The 20,875-nt window shown below is 48.3% G+C and overlaps 1 protein-coding gene across 11 annotated transcripts in view; it reads left to right on the top strand.

The window, feature by feature from the left end:
• Nucleotides 1–20,875, top strand: part of WDR25 (WD repeat domain 25) — a 140,081-nt gene that overhangs the window by 87,060 nt on the left and 32,146 nt on the right. For all 11 annotated transcript variants that reach the window (XM_057318672.1, XM_057318668.1, XM_044389930.3 and 8 more), the window contains one exon: nucleotides 10,382–10,512. In XM_057318672.1, coding sequence (XP_057174655.1) covers nucleotides 10,382–10,512 — 131 coding nt within the window. The remainder of the gene's footprint in view (nucleotides 1–10,381; nucleotides 10,513–20,875) is intronic.

Here is a 20,875-nt window from a genome sequence, read left to right as displayed (position 1 = left end):
GAGTGATGCCTTTCACATACTGGGGGTGATGTTGCATTAATCAAATACAAGTTCATTTCATGACATTAATGGATTCCTAGTGGCGCTTTGTCCTAATGGATCTTCTCGATCAACAGATGTTAAACAGACAGTGCCATTGTGGGTGTGTGTGTGTGTGAGTGTGTGTGTGTGTGTGTGGGGGGTGGTTCTGAAAGTTTTAGATGTTGAAAGAGAGTCTTCCTTCCTGACAAGTTAGGGACTGCCACAGCAGATGGCAGTAGGGGGCCATTGTCGAGTTTGGAGCAGGAGAGAACCATGGCTTGATTTGCACTCTGGGCAGTTCTCCCTAGTATCTGCAGCTGGTTGGGTATGACCCCAGGCAGGGTAGAGAGCGGGAGGAGGGGAGGAGGCATGCCTTGTCCCGTTGGTGGCAGAACTTCAGGGAGAGAAGCTTGTCTGGCCCCAGGCCCAGCGTGCACCCCTGGCTGTGGTGTGTTGGGTGGTATAGGGAAGGCACAGCCCCTGTCCTCAGGGCTTTGCCTGAGATGGAGGACTTCTCCACTCCACCCCTTTCCCAGGAATAGCACTTCTCACCTGGTTCATCTGTTGAGGGCTCAGTTCCATTCATTAAGTAGGTACTTACTGAGCACGTACTATGTACAGGATCTGGTGGGGGCTGTAGTGGTGAGCTTGTTGGATATTCTTTGTCCCTTGGGGGCAAGGGTCTCAGGGTTTGGGCCTTACCCTTGGGAAAGCCCTCCAGTCCCTAGATGGGGCCTCTCCTGCCAAGGGGGTTGCTGGTTTCTGTGTCTGTCTCCCTGACTAGTGTGGGTGCTCCTTGAGAATGGGGCCTGTCCTAGGAGTCTTGCTATGCCCATCATCTGGCCAGGGCTGGCTCGGAGCAGCTGCTCAGTGCGTGAGTGGAGGCTGGCCCTTGCTGGGCAGTGAAACCTGTCGGTGGCTGTAGGGGAGTTAGCTCTCCCCGGGTCTCCCACTTCAGCTGTGTATCCCCACCCCAGGTTGTACTAGGTGCTCTCTTTAGCAGAGGTCGGTGGGCTTGGGCAGCCCCCGTGGCTCTCGGCCTGGTTTGACTTATCTCGTCCTTTCTCATCACTGAGTCTGATTTTCTTTTTTACTTGATCTGCGTCTTTCTGCCCTTGGTGATTTGGCTTTTTCATTTCAATCTAATTAGAACTCCCTGCCAGGAGAAGGCAACGCAGGGCGTTCTCACCGCAGTGCTTTGGGAATTAGTCACTCGGTGCCCATTGTCGTTAATGGGAATTTGGCGCCAAGGCCATTTATCCTGGTGTCCTCAATCAATACAGTTAAAAATCTGTGGATTCTAAAATGTCAATACCCGGCCTGAAATATGGAGGGCTAGCAACATTTTATCTCGTTAATTTATAGTTCTGACGGGCTGTTGGCTTATAGGACAACCATGAATCAACACCTAAATAAAATCCGCTCACAGATTCATTATTTTTGGTGCTCCCGCTTCAGTCTGTAATCTTCCTAACAAAACGTCTCTAGTGCATTAGGCTGAGGTGGCCTCAGGGAACCCTGGCCGACTCCATCAGGGCCCGAATGTCGCCTGCCTTATGAGTCAGCTGTCCTGCACACCAGATCGGCCAGTCTCCTCAAAATCCTCCAAAGACCTTGTTCAGTTCAGTTCTGCTGGCCCTGGTCTCTTGCAGGTTCCAGCCCCTCAAGCAGTTGCCCCCAGCCTGGCTGTTAAGGCCTCAGCGGTCTGCAGGGCCTCGTACTTGGCATTTGTTGGCTGGAAAGGAGATTTACCTCTCCCTGGAGCCCCCAGGGCCCTGGCTAGAGAGGACACCCTGTCCTCCTTCCTTTGGCCTGGTCAGCTTTCTTGATGTGTGTCCAGCCTGTCCCGGACATCCGTGCAGTGCCACCTGGCCTCAGGTACCTGATGCTGGAGGCAGTGCAGTGGGATAGAAGGAGCATGGATGGGGTGCAGATGTGTTCTTCCACTTACCTGAGCTCAGTGTCCTTGGAAAAAATGCCTTTACCTCTGTTTCCGCATCTGTGGAAGGTGGTAACTGGACCTGGCTGGTGGTGGGGTGATTGAGGGCAATAGCTGAGTTAATGTTTGTGGATGCTTTACAGAATGCCTGGCCCAAGGTAGGCACTCAGCAAAAGATATCCCTTCCCTTCCTCCATCACTGCCCTGTGAGACCCTTCAGATGGTGGGAAAGAATGACCTTGTTCCTGCTGAGGGTCCAGAGAACCCCAGTTGCTGGCCCATTTCTTCATGTGGAGTGGCTTTGGTGGCTTGGCTTCAAAAGCCCCCAGTCTGATCATCCCCCAGGCAGCTTACTAGTGTGGCCCTTGGTCCCCTATGTGGGTCTTGGGTGCAGGCTGGGAAGAAGACAGGCCTTCCAGGGTTCTCCCAGCTTCTCCTCCATATTTTGCTTCTCTGTGACAAAATACTACTGGTGGTAGGCTAGCAGCTTCCTCCTGGTGCTGGGACAGCAACTGCCCTTTATTTAGGGTGGGCATGCAGACCTCCCACAGCCCAGCCTGACCCTCTCTCCAGAGCTCAAGGTGCCCAGTGGCCTTCTTTACTCAGATACCCACTGCCTGCAGCCTTGCCATCACCAGCCCCTGGTTCACTCCTCCTGCTCTGGGGGTCCCTATGCCTTTCAGTGGGGGTTTTGGGGCATGAAAATGAGCAGCCGACTGGAACTGGACCCATATATGACCATTTCTCCTGTTTTCCAAGAAGTGTGTTCTGGTTAACATGACTGGGGCCTCTGTCACAGAAGGACTCCAAGAAAGGGCAATATCCCATTGGCTGAGTATGCACCATGGGCCAGGCCCTAGGTGATGGAGCCCTGGTTCCTAGCATTCTGCTTGGCCTGTATGAAGCCGAGATGAATAAAGAGGTGTTAGTTCCTTTGCTTAGTATGTATTTAGCCCCTACTCTAACCTGTGAAGGCGGTGTTTTTATCCCCATTTCATTGACCTAGACACTGAGGTCTGGAACATTGAGGGACTTGCTCGAGGCCTCACAGCCAACAGTGACAGAGCTGGGATCCACCTCTGGCCTGTGTGACTGGCAGAGGCTGCCACATCTGTTTCCCTGCCATGGATGAACCGTTTGCTTAAGGGAGCCTGCTTGGCTCTCCCCTGGGCAGCTGGCTTGCCACCTGTGGAGGATGACTTAGGGCCTCCAGGAAGAAGGCAACTGAGATGGATCTTGACTGGGCCTTCTGAAGGAGGCTTCTCTGGCTTTTGACAGCCACTGCTCCAGTGGGAGAAATGTTAGCCCTGGCGATTTGAGTATGCTTGCCATAGGAAGGGTCTGATGAAGAAGACCAGGAGCTCATGGGGCTTTAGAGAAGAGGCTGCAGATGGGGCTCCTTTTGGGCTGAGTGGTGCCACCTGCCAGGTCTTGGAGGGGTGCCTGTAGAGGGGCTGGGGCTTCTCCATTCTTTGGCTTTTGAGCACCGTGTCAGAGTGTCCCCCCAGTACAGCTCAGAGAAACTCAGGCATCCTTCAGGTGCCTGTGGAGGCCAGGAAGGCAGACACCCAGCTGCATCACGAGGCCCCAGCCAGTGGGCACACTTGTGCAGCTCCTGATGGTATTGGCACGTTTTGTGTCGTCAGTCCTTTGGGCCAGGGGTTTTGCCACTGGATCGAGACGCGGAGTCTTTGAGGGGCTCCGGAGCCCTGCGAGGTCTGAGCTGACATTGGTCCTGGTGCTGCCCCTCCAGTGCCTTCTTGCCTGGAGCAGCTGCCCACACTCCCTCCCACTGATGCAGGGAGGCCCCCCGCTGACTCCTCTGCTTTTCCTTTGTCCTCAACCACCCCTCTTTCTCCTAAGCTCATTTCTTCACTGACACCCCATTCCTGGCCTGCTTTTAAATGTGCTTGTTCTCAGGGCTGCGCCTTCTTTGGCCCTAGGCACCCAGACCCATTCCCATGCACACCCTTTCTCTTTCACTCTGAAGAGTCTTTCTCTCCAGTCTCAGCCGTGTTCTCTCCCCTCTTTCTGTACAGCTTTGGGGTGAGAAGCCAGCCCTTGTTATGGATATTAAATCCGATGTTAGTCAGCTTCAGTGAAACACCCTGACAGCCCGTATCTCACTTTGGAAGGTGCCTGCAGGTTCTGCCGCATGTCCGTACACGTCCATGCCGTACCCCTCTGGGTGGATAAAAGGAGGGTTTTCCGTGACAGTGCTAGTTCACTGGCTCCCATCATGGCACGGGGGGCGGTGGGGTGGCGCATTGTCTCTGCACATGCTCAGTGGCAGCTGTGCAGCAGTGTGGCTGCCCCGCGGGTCAGACCACCTCCGGGGACTGCTGGGGAGCCTGAACACAGGTGCCTGCAGGGCCCCAGAAAGCCAACGTGAGGCAAAATTTTTGGACACACCTTGTTTGCAAGTCGAGAACTCTTTTTTTTTTTTTTTTTTTTTTAATTTTAGAAAATTCAGTTTTGTCCAGATAATTAAGAGCAGTGGCCAGACTTGATGTACAAGAGGTTTCGCCACCATGGCCGCTGTTTCTTTGTTGCTGCTGCTGTTGCTCTGCACCCACCGTCTGTGGGCCTCTCATTGGTCTGGGCCTGCCAGCTTCCGTGCCTCTCTCTGATTCAGGACAGCTTCTTTAGCTACACTTTATTATGCTGGTTTTGCGGATCGGAGAGGCCTGCTGGGCTGAGCCGGAGGCCCCCACTTGTCCATGGGGGGCCTGCAGATGCAGGCCTGTCTGCCTCTCACCCGGACCCTTTGCAGGACTCTGCCAGGCGTGCCAAGACGGCCCCTGTTTCTGATTCATAGAGTTTGATTTGAAAGTTAGTAAGCTCCTTTTCTCGTTAACTTTGAGTCAGGATGGTTAGATTTACAGCTGGCCGAGTACTTCCCAGAGGATGAGTGTAATGATATTGATTTTAGCGAAATGAGTCATATGCCGCCTGCCTGGGAACACAAGCTCAATCACCACGAGCCGACAGCATCAGCTTTCCCTTGTCAACGTCTCCCCTACATGTTCGTGAGTCCGTGGATGTGAACAAAGAGCTAAGGAGAAGGAAAGGTCACGTATAGCTTGTGGGCAGGCGAGGCAGGGTGCGGAGAGCAGGGCTCTGGGGTCAGACAGGTCTAGCCTCTCTCCCAGCATGGCTGACTTGTGTGGCCCTTGATGAGGCCTTACCTCCCTGAGCTTTCATTTCTCCTGCTATGAAATGGGCTAATTACACCTACCACAGAGGGTTGTGGCATGACACTTGGAAGCCGCGTGTAAGCTGGAGGTAACAGGTGCCCTCTCCCTGCAGAGGAGGGCATGAACTTCCCCTTTCTTTCTTGGGGATCCATACTTGGGTTTCATCTGACCTAGATCAAATGTCTGTTGTGTGCCAGGAACTAGGCTGGGGGCCAGACATACTGAGTGGAAGAGGAGGACCCTTTGGGGACCCAGAGCTGTGCATGCTGATAGGGTTCCCCAAGGTAGGCGTTAGCCAGGGAGTGGCTAGCCACTCCCTAACACTAGCCAGGGAATTCCTCAGAGTTGCCCCTCTTCCTTTCTCAGGTGGAGACCCAGGTGACCACCAGCCACGTTACCAGCTGCCTTACCTTAGCAACATTGGTGATGGAAGCATGGGTAGTCATAATAGTGTCAAGAGAACAAATTGAGATTCTGCATTCTGTTTTAAACATATTTTTGCTCTAATGACGATTTATAGTTTATTTGTATCATTATTGATTCAAGGAGGAGGAGAAGTGGTTTTTCCTAACTCCAAGAGGATCTGAACAGTTCTTATACTGGTTGAGTTCATTATAACCAGATCAATAAAGCCAGTGTTAGTGCATTAAATATTTTAAAACTCATATAAGCAGCATACAGTGAATGAATAGAACTTTCTGTAACAAACATGTAAACAAGCACAGATAGTCTCAAGGTTAAAGGTTACGTAGTAACTAACCATTGTGCTTAAAGTAGCATTGCCAGACAGGACATGATAAACAAGGTACTCAATGTATGAAAAGGTAGAGTGGGAACAAATCTGACAGGAAAGGACCTTCACCTTCACCGTGGCTAGTGTTCACATTGGAGATAGTTTCTGATAAATATTTCCAGCCTTTGTCCATATCTCTTCACCAAAATGTAAAGGCTAGCCCAGGGCATTGTGTTCTCATAGCCTCAAGACAGAAACTCCAGATTATTCCTCTCTCAAGTTTCCTGCTGTTAAAATCTTACAGCCTTTGGTTTTAGCTTTTAACTTAACCAAGGATGAATTCAGAAATTTGGGGTTTAATTTTTTTCAAACAGTTAAAGGCTCCCTTTTGTTGTTCGCTCCCTGCCGTGTCCTCTAGAGCACTTTATGTAATATGTAGTATGTATGTTGCGTGTCGCCCTCCGGATGGCCTTACGGGTATGAGGCTGGGCAACACCACAGTGAGGGGCCTGCCCTGGAAGGGGCAGGGATGGGATGGCACCTGGGTCTGTGCGGCTCCCAGCCCCTCTGCTGCACCACCTCCTGCTCGAGCACAGTGCTGGATGACGGCAGCTGGGGTCCTGATTTCTGAGCCGCAGTCTCATGCTCAACCTCCTTCCCTTCGTGTTTCCCATTACGTATCTGGAAGCTTATTAAAACTTTTAAAATCTTTTAGTTTTAGGCCCTTTTAACAAACAAATACAGCAAAGACCTAGTTCTCATAAGCAAAACTAGGAGAAAAGACATAAACCATAGCTTGTCTTCTAAGAAGAACATTTTAGTATTTAGACATAGATTCTCAGTCTCTTTAGGAGGTTGGAGAATAACATGCAGAAATACATGGGGTTTTTTTTTAGCAGAAAAAGCTCAGTCCTCATCTTTTAGCAACTCAGCTTTCGCTTTCCTCCCATCTTTTCCCCATTGTTGGCAAGACTGTATCACTGCACTTTTTGAAAAAAGATGGCTAATTCACTGCCGTTTCTGAAATAAGCATATGGTTATGTGCCATGGTCCAAGAAACGAGGAACATTTTTTCTCTAGGCAGATAGTTTGTTTTTCCTTTTGGGCTTAAGGACTGGCAGTGAATCTGAATGAGCAAGAGGTCAGCAGTAGGCACAGTTGTCTCTGTCAGGAGGACAGATTTCTGGCCTGCTGGGGCCTTTTTGGTGGTGTGGGGGCCACAGTGGCGTCTGTGTGCTCCTCTTCCATCTAGGGGACGTGGTGGTCATCCCTTCCCTCATCCTGCAGACAGATCCCCTAGCTGCTTACCTGGAGCAAGGGTCCTGAGGCCTGAGCTGCAGTTCTGATGCCCATCCTGAGATCTCCACAAGTGCTGCTCTGAGTCCTGGCTTGGGTATATGGACACTGGGGCAGGCAGCCCTCTGCTCCATCCTCCCTAGGAGGGGGCATCTGCTAACTGGGCACATCATGGGCAGTTTCTGACCACCAGCTGTAGCTTGAATGAGATTTAGGATAGAAGAGGAAGCTCAAGGAATACCAGGTTTCCAGTTAGGTTAATTCCTGGGGAGGGGAGTTTTTGTTTGTTTGAAAGAGTTTCTCATCTGTTGACCTAATGAGAGAGACACCTAGGACTCTGACGAAAGTCTCCTCATCTTTCTGATGCCTTTTTGGAAGAATTCTTTATTTCTTAAAAAAAAAAAAAAAATCATGACAACAATATTAGTATAATTTAAAAAGTTTTCTCACTATCCCTAAAACAATTCACTTCAAGTTAATGAATCTCTTCCCAGTCTCTGTCCGTGCCAATCCCTACTTAATACTTTTGTATTTCAAGACTAGGTATCAGGCATTGTCTGCTTGCCAAAGAGCACCGTTCATGATTCCAGTTTGAAACAGCTTTTCAGCATTCTACGAGGCAGACACCTGTATTTACCTTAAGTGCTCCCCTTGGGTTGGACAGCTGGGCTGTTGTTTATAGTCCCTTCACCATTACAGGGGACAGGACCTGCAGTGCCCGGCTCTTGACAACATTGCAGCGACACAGGATGACCATGGAAATCTTTGTGCCTGAGTGTTTCAGCGACAGTTAGGGGCTTTGTTGAGCTTAAACAAGTGTAGAATCTTCATTTACCAAACCTCAAGTGTTTCCCAAATTTTCTGTGACTACAAGTAATTGCAAATTGTGGGCCCCTGGAAGGTGTTAGAAAAAAATCACAATCTTCCATCATGGGAAAGGTGACACTTTAATAAAAAACAAGAGAGTAACTGCTTTCCAAGAAGTTTGTACCGTGGGAAGAACATTTTGAAAACAGATGTTTTTGTTTCCATCATTCTGTAAGTTTTGTTGCCAAAAACTATGTGAATATGTTACCTATTAAAAACGCCAATATTTGCACTCTTAACTTGGGAGCAGTTTTTCTAGTCTCCTTTAAAAGCCTTTAAATGAAAGTTTCGGTGGATTTTGAATTTGGTTGTTAAAAATATGAGAATGCAGTAATACCCTCTGATTAGTTGCAGGAACCATTCTTTGACCTGAGGGGAAATGGAGCTTTCCTAGTGAAATGTTCACACCATCCTTTGTGTCAGTGGTGGGATGGGAGTAGACAATGTTTCCCTTGATGCCAGTGGTGAATGTCTTCCGTCTAGGTCTGTGCATCTCTGGGAGAGGTCTTTGCTGGCTCTGACAGACTTCGATGAGTAAACCGAAGCTGTAACTGGGCTACTTTGAAATCACTGAGTCACAGAAAGTTCCCTACATTTGGAAAAAGTGGAAGTGGAGCCAGTTCGGTAGCTCTCGTTAAAAATGTTATAACTCATTTGATTTAATGATTTCAAAGAGCTTTGTTGATGCACTTAGTAAATGGCATGTTAAAATATATTTGAAAATACTGGTTATTTTGTCCTTGTCTCATCCTTTAAAATGGCTTATTTTTGGTATTTTAATGCTCATAATTTATTGGCATGGTAGCACACTGTGTAACGTAAAAACAAACACACATCTTGGAAATACGTGCTTAAGGGCTTTTCCTTGATGGGGCCTGCTGTCAGAAGAGTGCAGAGACCACGGATCTAGGCAAACTGGATTTATAAAGGCTCCCGCTGTAACTCGAGAGTACCAGTCGATGACTTTCATTTCCTTACCTGGTGAGCTGGTAGAGCACTGTGTGGGGGTCCTGAACACAAAGCAGGCAGCTGGAAGTGCTTTCTGAAATGAATGAGCAAACACGGTTTCTGAGTTCCTAGAAGAGGAAATGATGCTTGAGATCTTGGTGTCACATTGGTCTTCTTGGCCACCAGCTTCTTGTATCCATAACTGCCCACTGCCTCTCCAGCAGAGGAGTTTCTGTGAGCCAAGGGCAGTCAAAGTTGTCCCTCTTGGGCTGTGGGCGCCCTTGCTGACATCTCTGAGGGGTGCCACCTTCAGGTTCCTGGTGGGTGTGGTGCATAGCAGGGACCTGGGATGTGTGGAATGGCCTGGCCCCCGGGGATATGTTTAGAGGCAGCACTGAGACCACCGGTGGTGAGAATGGCTTCTAAGGCCAGTCTGGTTTCTGTATGCGTTTTGAGTGGTGTTGAATTGAACACATGAGAAGTACAGCCAGTGCTCTAGGTTATAAGGTGGCACCACATAGAGGAAGAGAGTGCTGGCTTTGGAACCCAGCAGACCTGAGTTCAGGGTCAGAGATCCATTCCCCACATTCCCTGAGTTCAATCTATTTATATAGCTTATCTCTAAAAGATCCCAGTGACAAAACAGACGTTTTCCACACTGTATGTGTATATGTACACACATTTGCACGTGCATGTGAGTGCCTAACAGCAGTTTCATGATAGATAGATAGATAAGGGAAAAGGACTGTTTTGAATCCTGCAGAACCAGTGAGATCCCTGTTCACCATACCACCTGTCCATGCTGGCGCTCGGGCCCCCGTGGTGTCATGTTCTCATTTGTTGCCCAGAGTATTATGTCACCCCTACCTGCCACAGCCTGTAGCAAACCATTCACGGGTTGTTGTAAGGTCGTGATTGTAAGATGGCTGATCCTAAAAAGACCACTTTGGAGCATCCTGCTTTATCATTTCTAGACTCCTAGGTAAATAATCTCTGTACTAATATGCGACTTTGGTAATTTTACCTAATCTCCCTGAGCCTTGTCTTTTTCCAGTTGTGGAGCAGGTGTAGGGAGTTGTGTGGTTTAGATGAGTTGATGCACGGTATTTACAGAACACAGGAAAGGAGGCGGCGTTCATGGGTCCAGCCATTAGCTTAGCCCTTGGGGAGTTCAGCTAGTCAAGTGTTGGGGGGCTGGCTAGATCATGAGGCAGAAGTTGCTGCTGCCCATGTTGTGCTTCCAGAAAGTCTCATGGCCCCCTCGGGCCCAGATGGGCTGCGTCTGCCCATAGCTCTGCGCCAGATGGCTTCTAAGTTTTAAGGTATTTATTTTGTGATCTGAGTATTTTTTTTTAACTCATTGTCTGTTTTGTGTTGCAGGAACCCAGCTCTTCAGTGGTCAGAGTGACTTTAGGATCACTACCTTGAAATTTCATCCGAAAGACCACAGCCTTTTTGTGTGTGGAGGCTTCCACCCCGAAGTCAAAGCTTGGGATATAAGGACCGGCAAGGTGATGCCCATCTTCCTCCCGCGGCCTCTCCACAGGAGAGCTTGCGGCAGCAGTGTGAATGCCTGGGGGCGGGCCAGCATCTAGGTGCAGGACCCTGGAGATGGGGTAATTACCATTCATGTTTCATCAGTGCTCAGCGTAATGTGTAGTTGTTTTTAATGAACATTCTTGAGTTGTTAGAATATTGAAACATCAGAGGTGTGATTCTATGTAGCCTGTTACTGAATGCATTTACTGAGCATCTATTGTATGCAAATGTTTCCAGATGGTACAGAATGAGCCGGCTTTTGGGTTACTCAGGGAATAATGTGTGGATGCAGATAACTGGTGTGGAGTGGCACGTATGTATGTGTGTGTTTGTGTGCGTGTGTGCGTGTGCATGTGTGTTCATTCACATGTGCATTTGTGTGTGTGTGCGTGTGTACGTGTGTGCACGCATACATTCGTGTGTGTGCGTTTATGTACACGCAGGTGTGTGTATGTGTGCACATGTGCGTGTGTGTGAGGGAGAAAGCGAGAGAGATTTGAGGGGGAGTGAGGGAAGGGTGACCACCATTCAGAGGGGTGAGCACTTTTAGCTTGGTGCGAGGAAGGCTTCTTAGAGACCACATTCCTTCTGGAGCTAAAAGGCTGGTCATGATCAGAGAAGTGGTTTCCACCCCCCTGCACCCCACCCCCTTTGCCAAGCCACTGCTCTTGTGCCTTCGCCCACTTAATAAATGGCAGCTCCACCCATGTAGGTGTTCAAGCCAGAACCATCAGAATCATCCCTGTCTCTGCTCTTCTTCTCACCCCCACATCCAAACCATGAGCAAATCCTGTGGTAACTCTGGTTTAAGCTGCTGTTGACTCTCGCCGGGTTAATTGCAGTAGTTTCCAGTGTGGTATCTCTCTTTCCCCACTCCTTACAGTTTGTTCTCAACACAGCAGCCAGAGTGATCTGTCACAGTGTAAGTCAGATGTGGCTCTCCCCTGGTCAGAACCCTCCACGCTCTGATTTTGCTCACAGTAAAGGCTAGTGTCCCCACAGTGGCCCACAAGGCCCACAGGATCTTCCCCTCACACCTTTCTCACCACCTCCAGCCCCACTGGTGTCCTTGCCTTTCCTGAAACACATCAGCACATTCCTGCCTCAGGGCCTTTGCACCTGCCACACATACCACCTGGAATGCTCTTTTCCTGTTTTCTCTGTAGAGGCTCCCTCCCTCGCTCCTACACAATTCTGTTCAAATTCCACCTCTCCAGTAAGGCCTTCTCTGACTTCTCTGACCACCTTGATGGTCACCCCGTGCCATTCACTAGTCCCCTGTGCTACCTCACTGTTCTCCCTACCATTTATCATCACCTGGCATACTGTGGATTTTACATGTTTATTTATTTGCCTATCTGCCTTCACTTGAACAGAAGCTCTGCCAGAGGAGGGATTTTTGTGTTTTGTTTGCTGTTGACTTCTAACTCCCAGAATAGTGCCTGGCAAATAGTAGGCACTCAGCAAGATTGGTTGACTGAGTGAGGGAATGAAGGAAGGTGGTAGCCACGCAGAATGTGTATGTACAGAAGGTAGTATGAAATGTGTGTGGGGACCAGTGACTAACCCTACTGGCAGGGCGTGGGCTCCAGGCAAGGGGACTGGCCCCAGGCAGAGAGGCTCTCAGTCATGTAAGTCTTGGTTTGGGTTAGCAGTGAGAAGCCAGGGCTGAGGATGGGTTCATGGAAGAGTAGTGAGGAAGAGTCATGGCTAGGCTGCTTCTGGAGGTGTTCCCTGACTTTAGGAGGGTTTTGTTTTCAAGATCTGAAAAGCACTGCCCTGTTCTAAAGGAGGCACCCAGCCACTTGAGTCCTACAGGGTAGTTTATAATAAAACCCATGTTAAGCTTAACTTTGAAAGAAGAAGGTACAGACTGTCAGTGTCCTCCTGCATTTGGGATTCAAGGGATTCCCACTCTGAGGTTCTGGGGTCCCACCCTGAAGGGTCCAGCCTGCTGCAGTACCCAAAGGTTCTGCCTTGAAGGCTTCCCCTCCAAGACTGCCTCCTGTCCCACCTTGGACTTCCCAGATTTGAGGGTTCACTTGGCCACTGCGGGAAGGCGCTTTCCCAACAGGCTGTTGGAAGGGGCTGCTGGCGTTTTGAGAATCTAAGAACATAAACATTTTCTTTAAAGAAAATGGAAAGTTTTGTCTATAGATATCGTGTGGGGAAAATTAAAACACAGAGAGATGTACTCTTTAAAAAAATCTCATATTTTTCTTTCATAAAGAAACTTCTTTTTACAAAAATATTTGGAAAAGAGAGAAAATTTACCCATAAAGAAGTGGACACAATGGAATTTAAAAAAAAAAAAAACCAAAACACTGGAACACTTATATTTGGGCTGTGTGTGTTGGAAACTCTTAGTCATGCTGTTTGAAGAGGGACCTTTGATTACCCGGCCCCTGCTGACGGCCACGTCCCTTAAAGGTGTGCTTACTGTTTTTAGCCTCAAAGACCAAACACGTAAGAGATTACTCACCAAGGACGCCATCTGATTTAAGAGTTTGTTAAAAATATTGGATTTTCTCCTAGGGCAGACGCCATCTGACAAGCTCTGAAAATGCTGGGGGAGAAGCAATTAGAAGCAGATGTTGCTGTGACTGGTATTGGCATGTTTGCGAGTCTCTCCCAAGCTAATAATGTGGGTAAAGGGATCTGTGCAATGTTTGTTTTTACTTCCTCTTTACCAACAATCCGACTGCCTCTCCTCCTGGTCTGGGTCACAGGGCTAGTTGCATTTGCATCAGCAGGCTCAGAGACCGCTGTCTCTCCTGCTTCTGTTCTGTTTCCTCTGACAGGTGTTGCTTGAGTGTCTCAAGTGGGCACAGCCAGAAGACCAGAGAAGAAAGGCACAGAGTCCCACCTGGGGTGGCTCACTTTTGAGCCTGCTGGGCTGCCAGGGTGCGTGGCGCTGTCCCAGGTGCTGAACTTTCCAGCCCTGTCCTCTGTGGATGAACATCTGGGGCTGAGCAGCTTGGCTTTTTGGGACTACTTCAGAGACAGTAGTGAAAACAGCAGGTGGAGGCAGGAGGGACACAGACCTTAGATTAAAACCAAAACCACCTTCTGCTTTTAAATACGATGGGAGGGATTGTTTTATTGTAAAAGTAATATGTGATCACATGAAAAATTGAAAGATAGAGGGAAGTAAAGAGAAGGGGTGGTGGAGCCAGCCAAAGGTAGACATTAGTAACATTGTAGTATTTTTCTTTCTTTGTTCTTTTCCCCTTTGTGTGTGTGTGTGTGTGTGTGTGTGTGTGTGTGTGTGTGTGTTTTAAATGTATGTGTCTTTTTAAAAACATTGTTTGGTCTTATTTTTATACACGATTTTATATTTTCCTTTTCACATAGCACTGTAATGTAAGGGTTTTCCTTGTTATCACAAAGTCTTGAAGAATTTTTAGTCCACCCCTTTGATGCAGAGTGCTTAGCTGACTTGCTTCTTGCCTTGTCCCTGGTGTTCAGAGCAGAGTCTGACATAAACCAGCGCTTGATAAATATGGATTGAATGAGTCATTTTCAAACGGTTTAACTTATTAAACCATTTCCCTAGGTTGGACATTGAGGATAGCTCCTTTTTTCTTTTCTTTTCTTTTCTTTTCTTTTCTTTTCTTTTCTTTTCTTTTCTTCTTTTTTTTTTTTTTTACCACTGAAAATTAACAGAGGTAAATTTGGAGATCAGGGGCAGCAAACTACAACCCAGGGCTAAATCCAGCTTGCTGTCTGCTTTTGTGAAGTTTTATTGGAACACAGCCACATGCACTCATTTGTGTATCATCTGGAGCTGCTTTCACACTACAGCGGCAGAGCTGAGTAGTTACGACAGAGACCACATGGGCTGCAGAACCTGGCTGGGCCCTGCTGTGGATAGGTCTAACTGTGACATCTGTCACTCTATTGATTGTCGAATCTCAGCCTCCCGATCTGGCTGGTAAGGTGGGTGCCCCTGTGGCATCCTTACAGAGACTGTCTTTTCCAGAGAACTGTTCCTTAGTCAGGTTTCTCTCCATCGTTATAATCTCCAAACAGACCACCTAGGTCTGTAAGACACACATCTGTGCATCTAGTGCTCTCCATATTTGATGTTTATTTGCTTAAACTTGGGTTCCAGAACTCCAGTCACTGGGTCAAAGTGAATCAGCATTTTGAAGGCAAGGGGTAGGTTTCCAAGGATAGAGCTGAGGCATGCTGTGCTGGGGTAGAACCCATCACCGGAGCACGACTGCAGGGCCAGACAACCTCTTGCCGTCATCTGAGAGAACGGAGTCTGAAGAGTGGTTGGAACAGATAACTTTTAAGCTACTTTCCAGTTATACGATTTTATGACCCTTAAGCTGAGCCAAATGATGAATGTTGGGATTCTGGACTTCTCAGGGCCAGCCCAATTCATTAGAGCAAATGGGCTGTTTGGCTTCCCTCTCTTCTTTTCTTGGCTGATCTCTCTCTGCCTCGGGTTTGATGATTGGAGCACATCTCTCCTCACTGCAAAGTGCCTTGACTTCATTTCCAGCAGGTCAGCAGGATGTGTTCTGTGTGAGTGAGCTGAGCACACATGCTCGGGCTAGTGTAATACCACCAGCGGGATCTCTGACTTCTTCCTCCCAGCAGTGTGCTTGAACATGGGTGTAGCCTGGAGTCCAGGAGGCCTGTGGCCTGGCCTTAGTATCACTGTAGGGCCTCTCTCTCCAGAAGCCACTCCCAGCTTCCAGCGCTGCTGGCCTGAGCTACAGGAAACCTGGCCTCACAGCCTTCTTGTACCACGCACACAGCTGGGTGATTAGAGGCAAACCCCTTACAGACTCTGTCAGCCGTGGTTTCCCTGTTGGTATAGTCAAGGGGCAGGGCAAGGGCATCCATAAAGTGTGGCTTTGCCTACTACCCGTGTACTGGCGAGCACCTGGAGCTCTTGTTAGGATGCAGGTTCTGTGTCAGCAGTCTGTGGTGAGGATGACGTCTTAGTCTGTTGGGCTGCTAGAATGAAATACCATAGACCAAGGGGCTTAAACAACAGACATTTATTTTGCAAAGTTCTGGAGGCTGGGAGCCCGAGATCAGGGTGCCAGCATGGTCGGGTTCTGGTGAGGACTCTCCTCCTGGCTTGCAGAGCACTCCTTTCTTGCTATGTCCTCACATAATGGATGGAGAGAGCACCAGTCTTTTCATCCCCTTAGAAGGACGCCAGTCCCATCATGGGGACCGCACCCTCATGACCTCATCTAAACCTTATCACCTTTCAAAGGCCTCTCCTCCAGATACCATCACATTGGATTAGGGCTTCAATATGTAGATTTGGGGGGACATATCCAGTCCATTGCAGATGAGATCTTGCATCTTTAACAAGCTCCCAGGAGATGCAGAGGCAAATGGTTCATGGACCGCACTTTGAGAAGCTGGGGCCCAGAGGGCCTCAGAACGTAGAGGTTACTTGCTTCTGCCATGTGCACTCCCTTGGCTTTCATCCTTGATTGGTCTGCACTGTCTGTGACCTATTTCAGTGATAGCTCCTTGCCTTCTTACTTGACTGGGAGTTCCTTCAGCTGACAGGTATTTACAGCTACCCGTGGGGGGCTGAGTTGAGTCATGTCTGTGCCCCAGTGTCTCGCACAGGGCCTGGACCAGACAGGTGCTCATGGAGTAACCTGGGTCAGCTATTCCTGTGATCATGATGGAGCCCTGAAGCAGCCCCCACCCACCCACCCCCAGCTTGGGGGCAGTGGCTACCCTGGGATCTGTACAGATGGAATGGCCCTCCAACAAGTGGGATATAAAGCCTAGCTGCAGTTCAGCTGCACTGGTCACTTGAGAAGTTAGGACAGAGGCAGAGGACTTGGGTGATCCTGCATCAGATGAGGCGTGTTGTTATGGTCCTGACACTGCCGTAGACGGCGGGCTCTGAGCTCTTGTGCTCCCTGGTGTTTGGTAGATGACAGTAGCTGGCTTCACTTTTCTCCAGCCTCTCAGGTCCCTGGCTCTGAGCGCAGCAGGGACTGGAGGTTGTAGAGCCACGGAGGTATAAGACAGGGTCCCAGCTCTCCGGGGCCTGCCAGCACTGTGGGAAATGCTCAGGGTAGTTACTTTGCAGTTACTTTAAAGTTCACTTTAAGATGACTGTAGTTTGAGCCAAGTTAACATAGGTATTAAATTCACCCTTGTAACATGAATCAAATTTGTGAGAAAAACTATAGAGGCTTAATAATCATAATGCACAGTTACTGAATCACCCTTTTTGTAAGATTAAATTATGGAACCCCAGCCTCAGCAAAGTACCTCTCAGCTGAGCAGGATTGAGCACTGGAACTTAGAAAAGCTCTGGCAAATCTAGGACATGTGGCTCCTGACCTGGGATCTTGGCTTCTGCCCTGGTTCCTCTTCCCTTCTGTGGGCAAAGTTGGGGCTCTATTTGGCTCCCAAGAGAGTTGCAGATGCATTCAGATCCCTGTTTGGGCCTCCAGAACACTGACCCCCCCACTGGTTCTGGGATAAATTCTCATGATAACATGGCTCTGACAGGCCAGCTCACTTTTGCTCTAGTATTGTTTTGACATGAATCGTCAATATTTCATGCTTGTTCTACGTCTTTTGCTTTCTCTTTTTATTAAGCTTGTAAAGGGCTCTCTTAACTTTGAGATCTTGTGTTAGTTTCTTGACCTCTGCCTGGAGCTTTGTTCCAGCCCCTCTGCCAGTGTGTGTTCCTGATGTGCAGGAAACTTTGGGGGAGGCTGCTGGCTCTCCCTCCTGACTGCTCGGACCCTCACCTTGGCCTCTTATCACAGCCTCTCCCTCGTGTGTGTAGTTTCCCAGCAGAATGGAAACTCCCTGAAAACAGAGACTCCGCTTCATTTGCTGCTCTATTCCCAGCACCTAGCAAAGTGTTGACCTGAGAGTAGGCCCTGGGTTGGAGGGTGGGGGGTACTAGTGCATGAATAACTAACACTCCTGATCAAGACCAAGTTTTAAAAACCCCACCTAGTGAGCCCATCCAGGAAGCAGAAGCTGAGCCACCAGGTGTTAATTTGCTCATGTGACGCTTCTACCATGGGCCTCCTTTCCCTGAGTGGCATGCTGTGAGCCAGCAAAGCAGCTGGTGGCTGCTGACCTGGGCTGATGCCATGGCCAGAAGCACCTTGAGAGCGTCAGAGAACACTGTTGGCCCAGCACCCACCCTGTCCAGAGGTAGCCAAGCCATGAGGTTTGAAAACTCTCAGGGTGATTCTAATGTTGAGTCAGAGCTGTGAGTGACAGCCCTGGGGGCCATGGTCTGGGGGTCTGGGTGAGCATCCAAGTGGCATTTTGTAGGGTTTCTGCCCTGCAGCGTGCACTGCTCTGATGGCAGCTGCCTGAGAGTCTCAGCACCATTAGTTTTCGTGGTGTTGCAGACAGGTTGCTTATTTGCCCTAATGAAGTTTTGATTACTTTCCATTTGTCTCTTTCATCAGCTTTATATTAAAAAGACTTTTTATTTGGACTCTTTGTATTTTCTGCAGTTCTAAGTTTTGCCTCAAACTAAACTTTGTGTGCAGATAATAGGAGGCTAACAGAGACGAAGAGATGAGGAAGGGCCTGGAGAGCCTGGTGCAGAGAGGAGCGTGGCCACTGTACTCCTTGTGACTTTGGCTGGTTCCCATCTTTCTGGATGCTGGTGCCCCGTCTGTTGAGTGGGGGGGGCTGGGGTGCTCTCTGGCTGCTGCCAGAAGTTGGTACTGATCCCTTCCACCTGTTGGCCCCCACACCGAGCACTCTCTGTGTCATGGCTTATCCAGTGCACAGCAGTCCAGGGTAGCTGTCTCCCCATTCCACTGGCAGAACACCCAGGTTCAGAAAGGTTCAGTCCAGCATTCAGCTAGCACACGGCCCGCTGAGACCTTGAACCAGGTGGCTTGACTCCCACACCCTTGCAGGGCTTCCTGTTCACAGCATGAATGAGACTTGAGTCTTGTGTGTAAGGAAAGCACTTTGCAGTGAGTGCTGTGTGCTTTGTTCAGATGTTCACTCAGCCTGGCTGCATGCAACTCTGTGCCTGGTGTCAGGGCTTGGGTGGGCCCTGCTCTCCTCAAGCCTGAAAACATAGCCCCAGCATGTTTCTGCCCCCAAGGTGTAGACGAGGAAGCTATTCTGAAGGGGGCTGCGCTATTCAGCACAGGGGCTGGCAGCTGCTGTGGGGCGTGGGTCTGAACCCAGGGCTTATTCTAAGTTTTCCCTCCCCCTAATGGCAAATTTCATTTATTGATGTCATAGAAATGTTATGAGCCCCCAGCAGACACCAGGCCTGTGGTGTGACGAAATCTACTTAGTCCTTGCCCTCTAGGAGCAGCTGGTCTAGAAGAAGGCACTGTGGAAACACCCACTGGGGATGTACGTTTCTTCAGTGTGTGATGGATCTATCTGCCTCACCAGCTGCCTTCACAGACAGCGAGAGGGTTCCCTGTGTGTCTCCTGGGTCCTCCAAAGTTTTAGGTAGAGCTGGGGGAATGGTTTCCAGAATCTCTAACTTCAGAGACCTGCTGCCCAGCCTGCCCTTTCTCTTCAGCTCCACTCTGCTGCCCTTTCTTGGGGCTGCCAGTCAGACTCCTCCCTAAAACCTGGCACGTGACTGGAGCTCAGTGGGTGGCAACAGGAGACACATGGTACTCAGGAGGGATGGCCTGAGACTTTTTTTTTTTTTTAAAGATTTTATTTATTTATTTGACAGAGATAGAGACAGCCAGCGAGAGAGGGAACGCAAGCAGGGGGAGTGGGAGAGGAAGAAGCAGGCTCACAGCAGAGGAGCCTGACGTGGGGCTCGATCCCAGAAGGCCGGGATCACGCCCTGAGCCGAAGGCAGACGCTTAACCGCTGTGCCACCCAGGCGCCCCTGGCCTGAGACTTTTAACACCCCTTTGATGACTTCTGCCCTTAAAAATGCAGTAAGGTATATCGGAGAATATAAAGCATTGATTCTGGACCTGTAATGACTATGTAAATATAATATTTATAATTTTCTAACTTATAAGTCCTTTATAATGCATTTTGTCACTAAAATAATCTGTGTTACACTGAGTACCTCTTCTTGAGATTTTTGAAATCTTCATATTTTTATTGAAACGGACTCATAATTTGTTTTACTTGAGAACGTTTTTTAGCTTGCCATAACTATGGCATCCAAAGAAATCATGGGTTTGATGCCCTAGCTATTTTTATTTTATTGTGCTTTAAATACTTATTACATTTTTTGGTAACAGCTTCATTGAGATGTAGTTCACATACCATACAACACCATTTAAAGTATACAGTTCATTAGTTTTTAGTATGTTCGTGGAGTTCTACAACCATCACCCCTAGTCAATTTAGAATGCTTTCGTCACCTCAGAAAGAAACCCTGTGCCTTTTAGAGGTCATCTCTCACCCCGTGTCCCCTTCCCCTCCTGCGCTCCCCAGCCCTGGGCAACCACTGCTCTTGCTGTCTCTGTGCATTTGCCCGTTCTGGACATTCTGTGTAAACAGAATCCTACAACGTGTGGTCTTTTGTGACCAGCTTCTTTTGTTTATTGTCATGTTTTCAGGGGTCATCCGTGTTGTCGCAGAAGCCAGAATTCCATTCCTTTTTCATGGCTGAGTACTATTCCATTGTACTCATCACTACATTGTGTTCACGCATTCACGAGATGGTGGACATTTGTGGTGTTGCCATGGTTGGGCTGTTATAAGTGTTGTTATGGACGTTCATTTACAAGTCTTTTGTGTGTGGACATATGTTTTCGTTTCTCTTGCGTCCTACCTAGGATTGAGATCACTGGTTTGTGGTGTAGCTCTACCAGTGACCTACTGAGAATCTGCCAGACTATTTCCAAAGTAGTTGCACCTTTATTATCCTTCAGGTTCTGTCTTTTATTATTAGGTTCTGTCTCCTCTTTCATTCCACATATTGGCATTTGTGTTTTCTTCTTTTTCCTTTTTCTTAATCAGTGCAACTAGAGATTTATTGATCATTTCAATGAAACATTGATTTTCTGTGCTGTTTTTCTACTTTCAACTTCATTAATTTCGACTCCTACTTTTATTTTCTTCTCCTTGCTTTGGGTTTAATATTCTCTCTCCCTGATTTCTTGAGGTAGCAAATTAGATGACTGATAACGAAGTTTTTTTTTAAAATAAGCATTTTAATGCTGCCCATTTCCATCTAAGCACGCATCCCACCAATCTTAATATGCTGTATTTAATTTCTGTTTGATTAAAAATATTTTCTGTTCATTTTTACTTCTCTTTGACCTGTAGAGTATTTAGAAGTATATGGTTTAGTTTCCAAATGTGTAGAGATTTTCCAGATACCTTTTGGTATTAATTTCTAGTGTAACT

Source organism: Ursus arctos, unplaced genomic scaffold, assembly GCF_023065955.2.
Source record: "Ursus arctos isolate Adak ecotype North America unplaced genomic scaffold, UrsArc2.0 scaffold_25, whole genome shotgun sequence".
Lineage (NCBI taxonomy): Eukaryota > Metazoa > Chordata > Mammalia > Carnivora > Ursidae > Ursus > Ursus arctos.
Note: the sequence above shows the minus strand (reverse complement) of the source record. Positions and strands in the feature narration are given on the sequence as shown.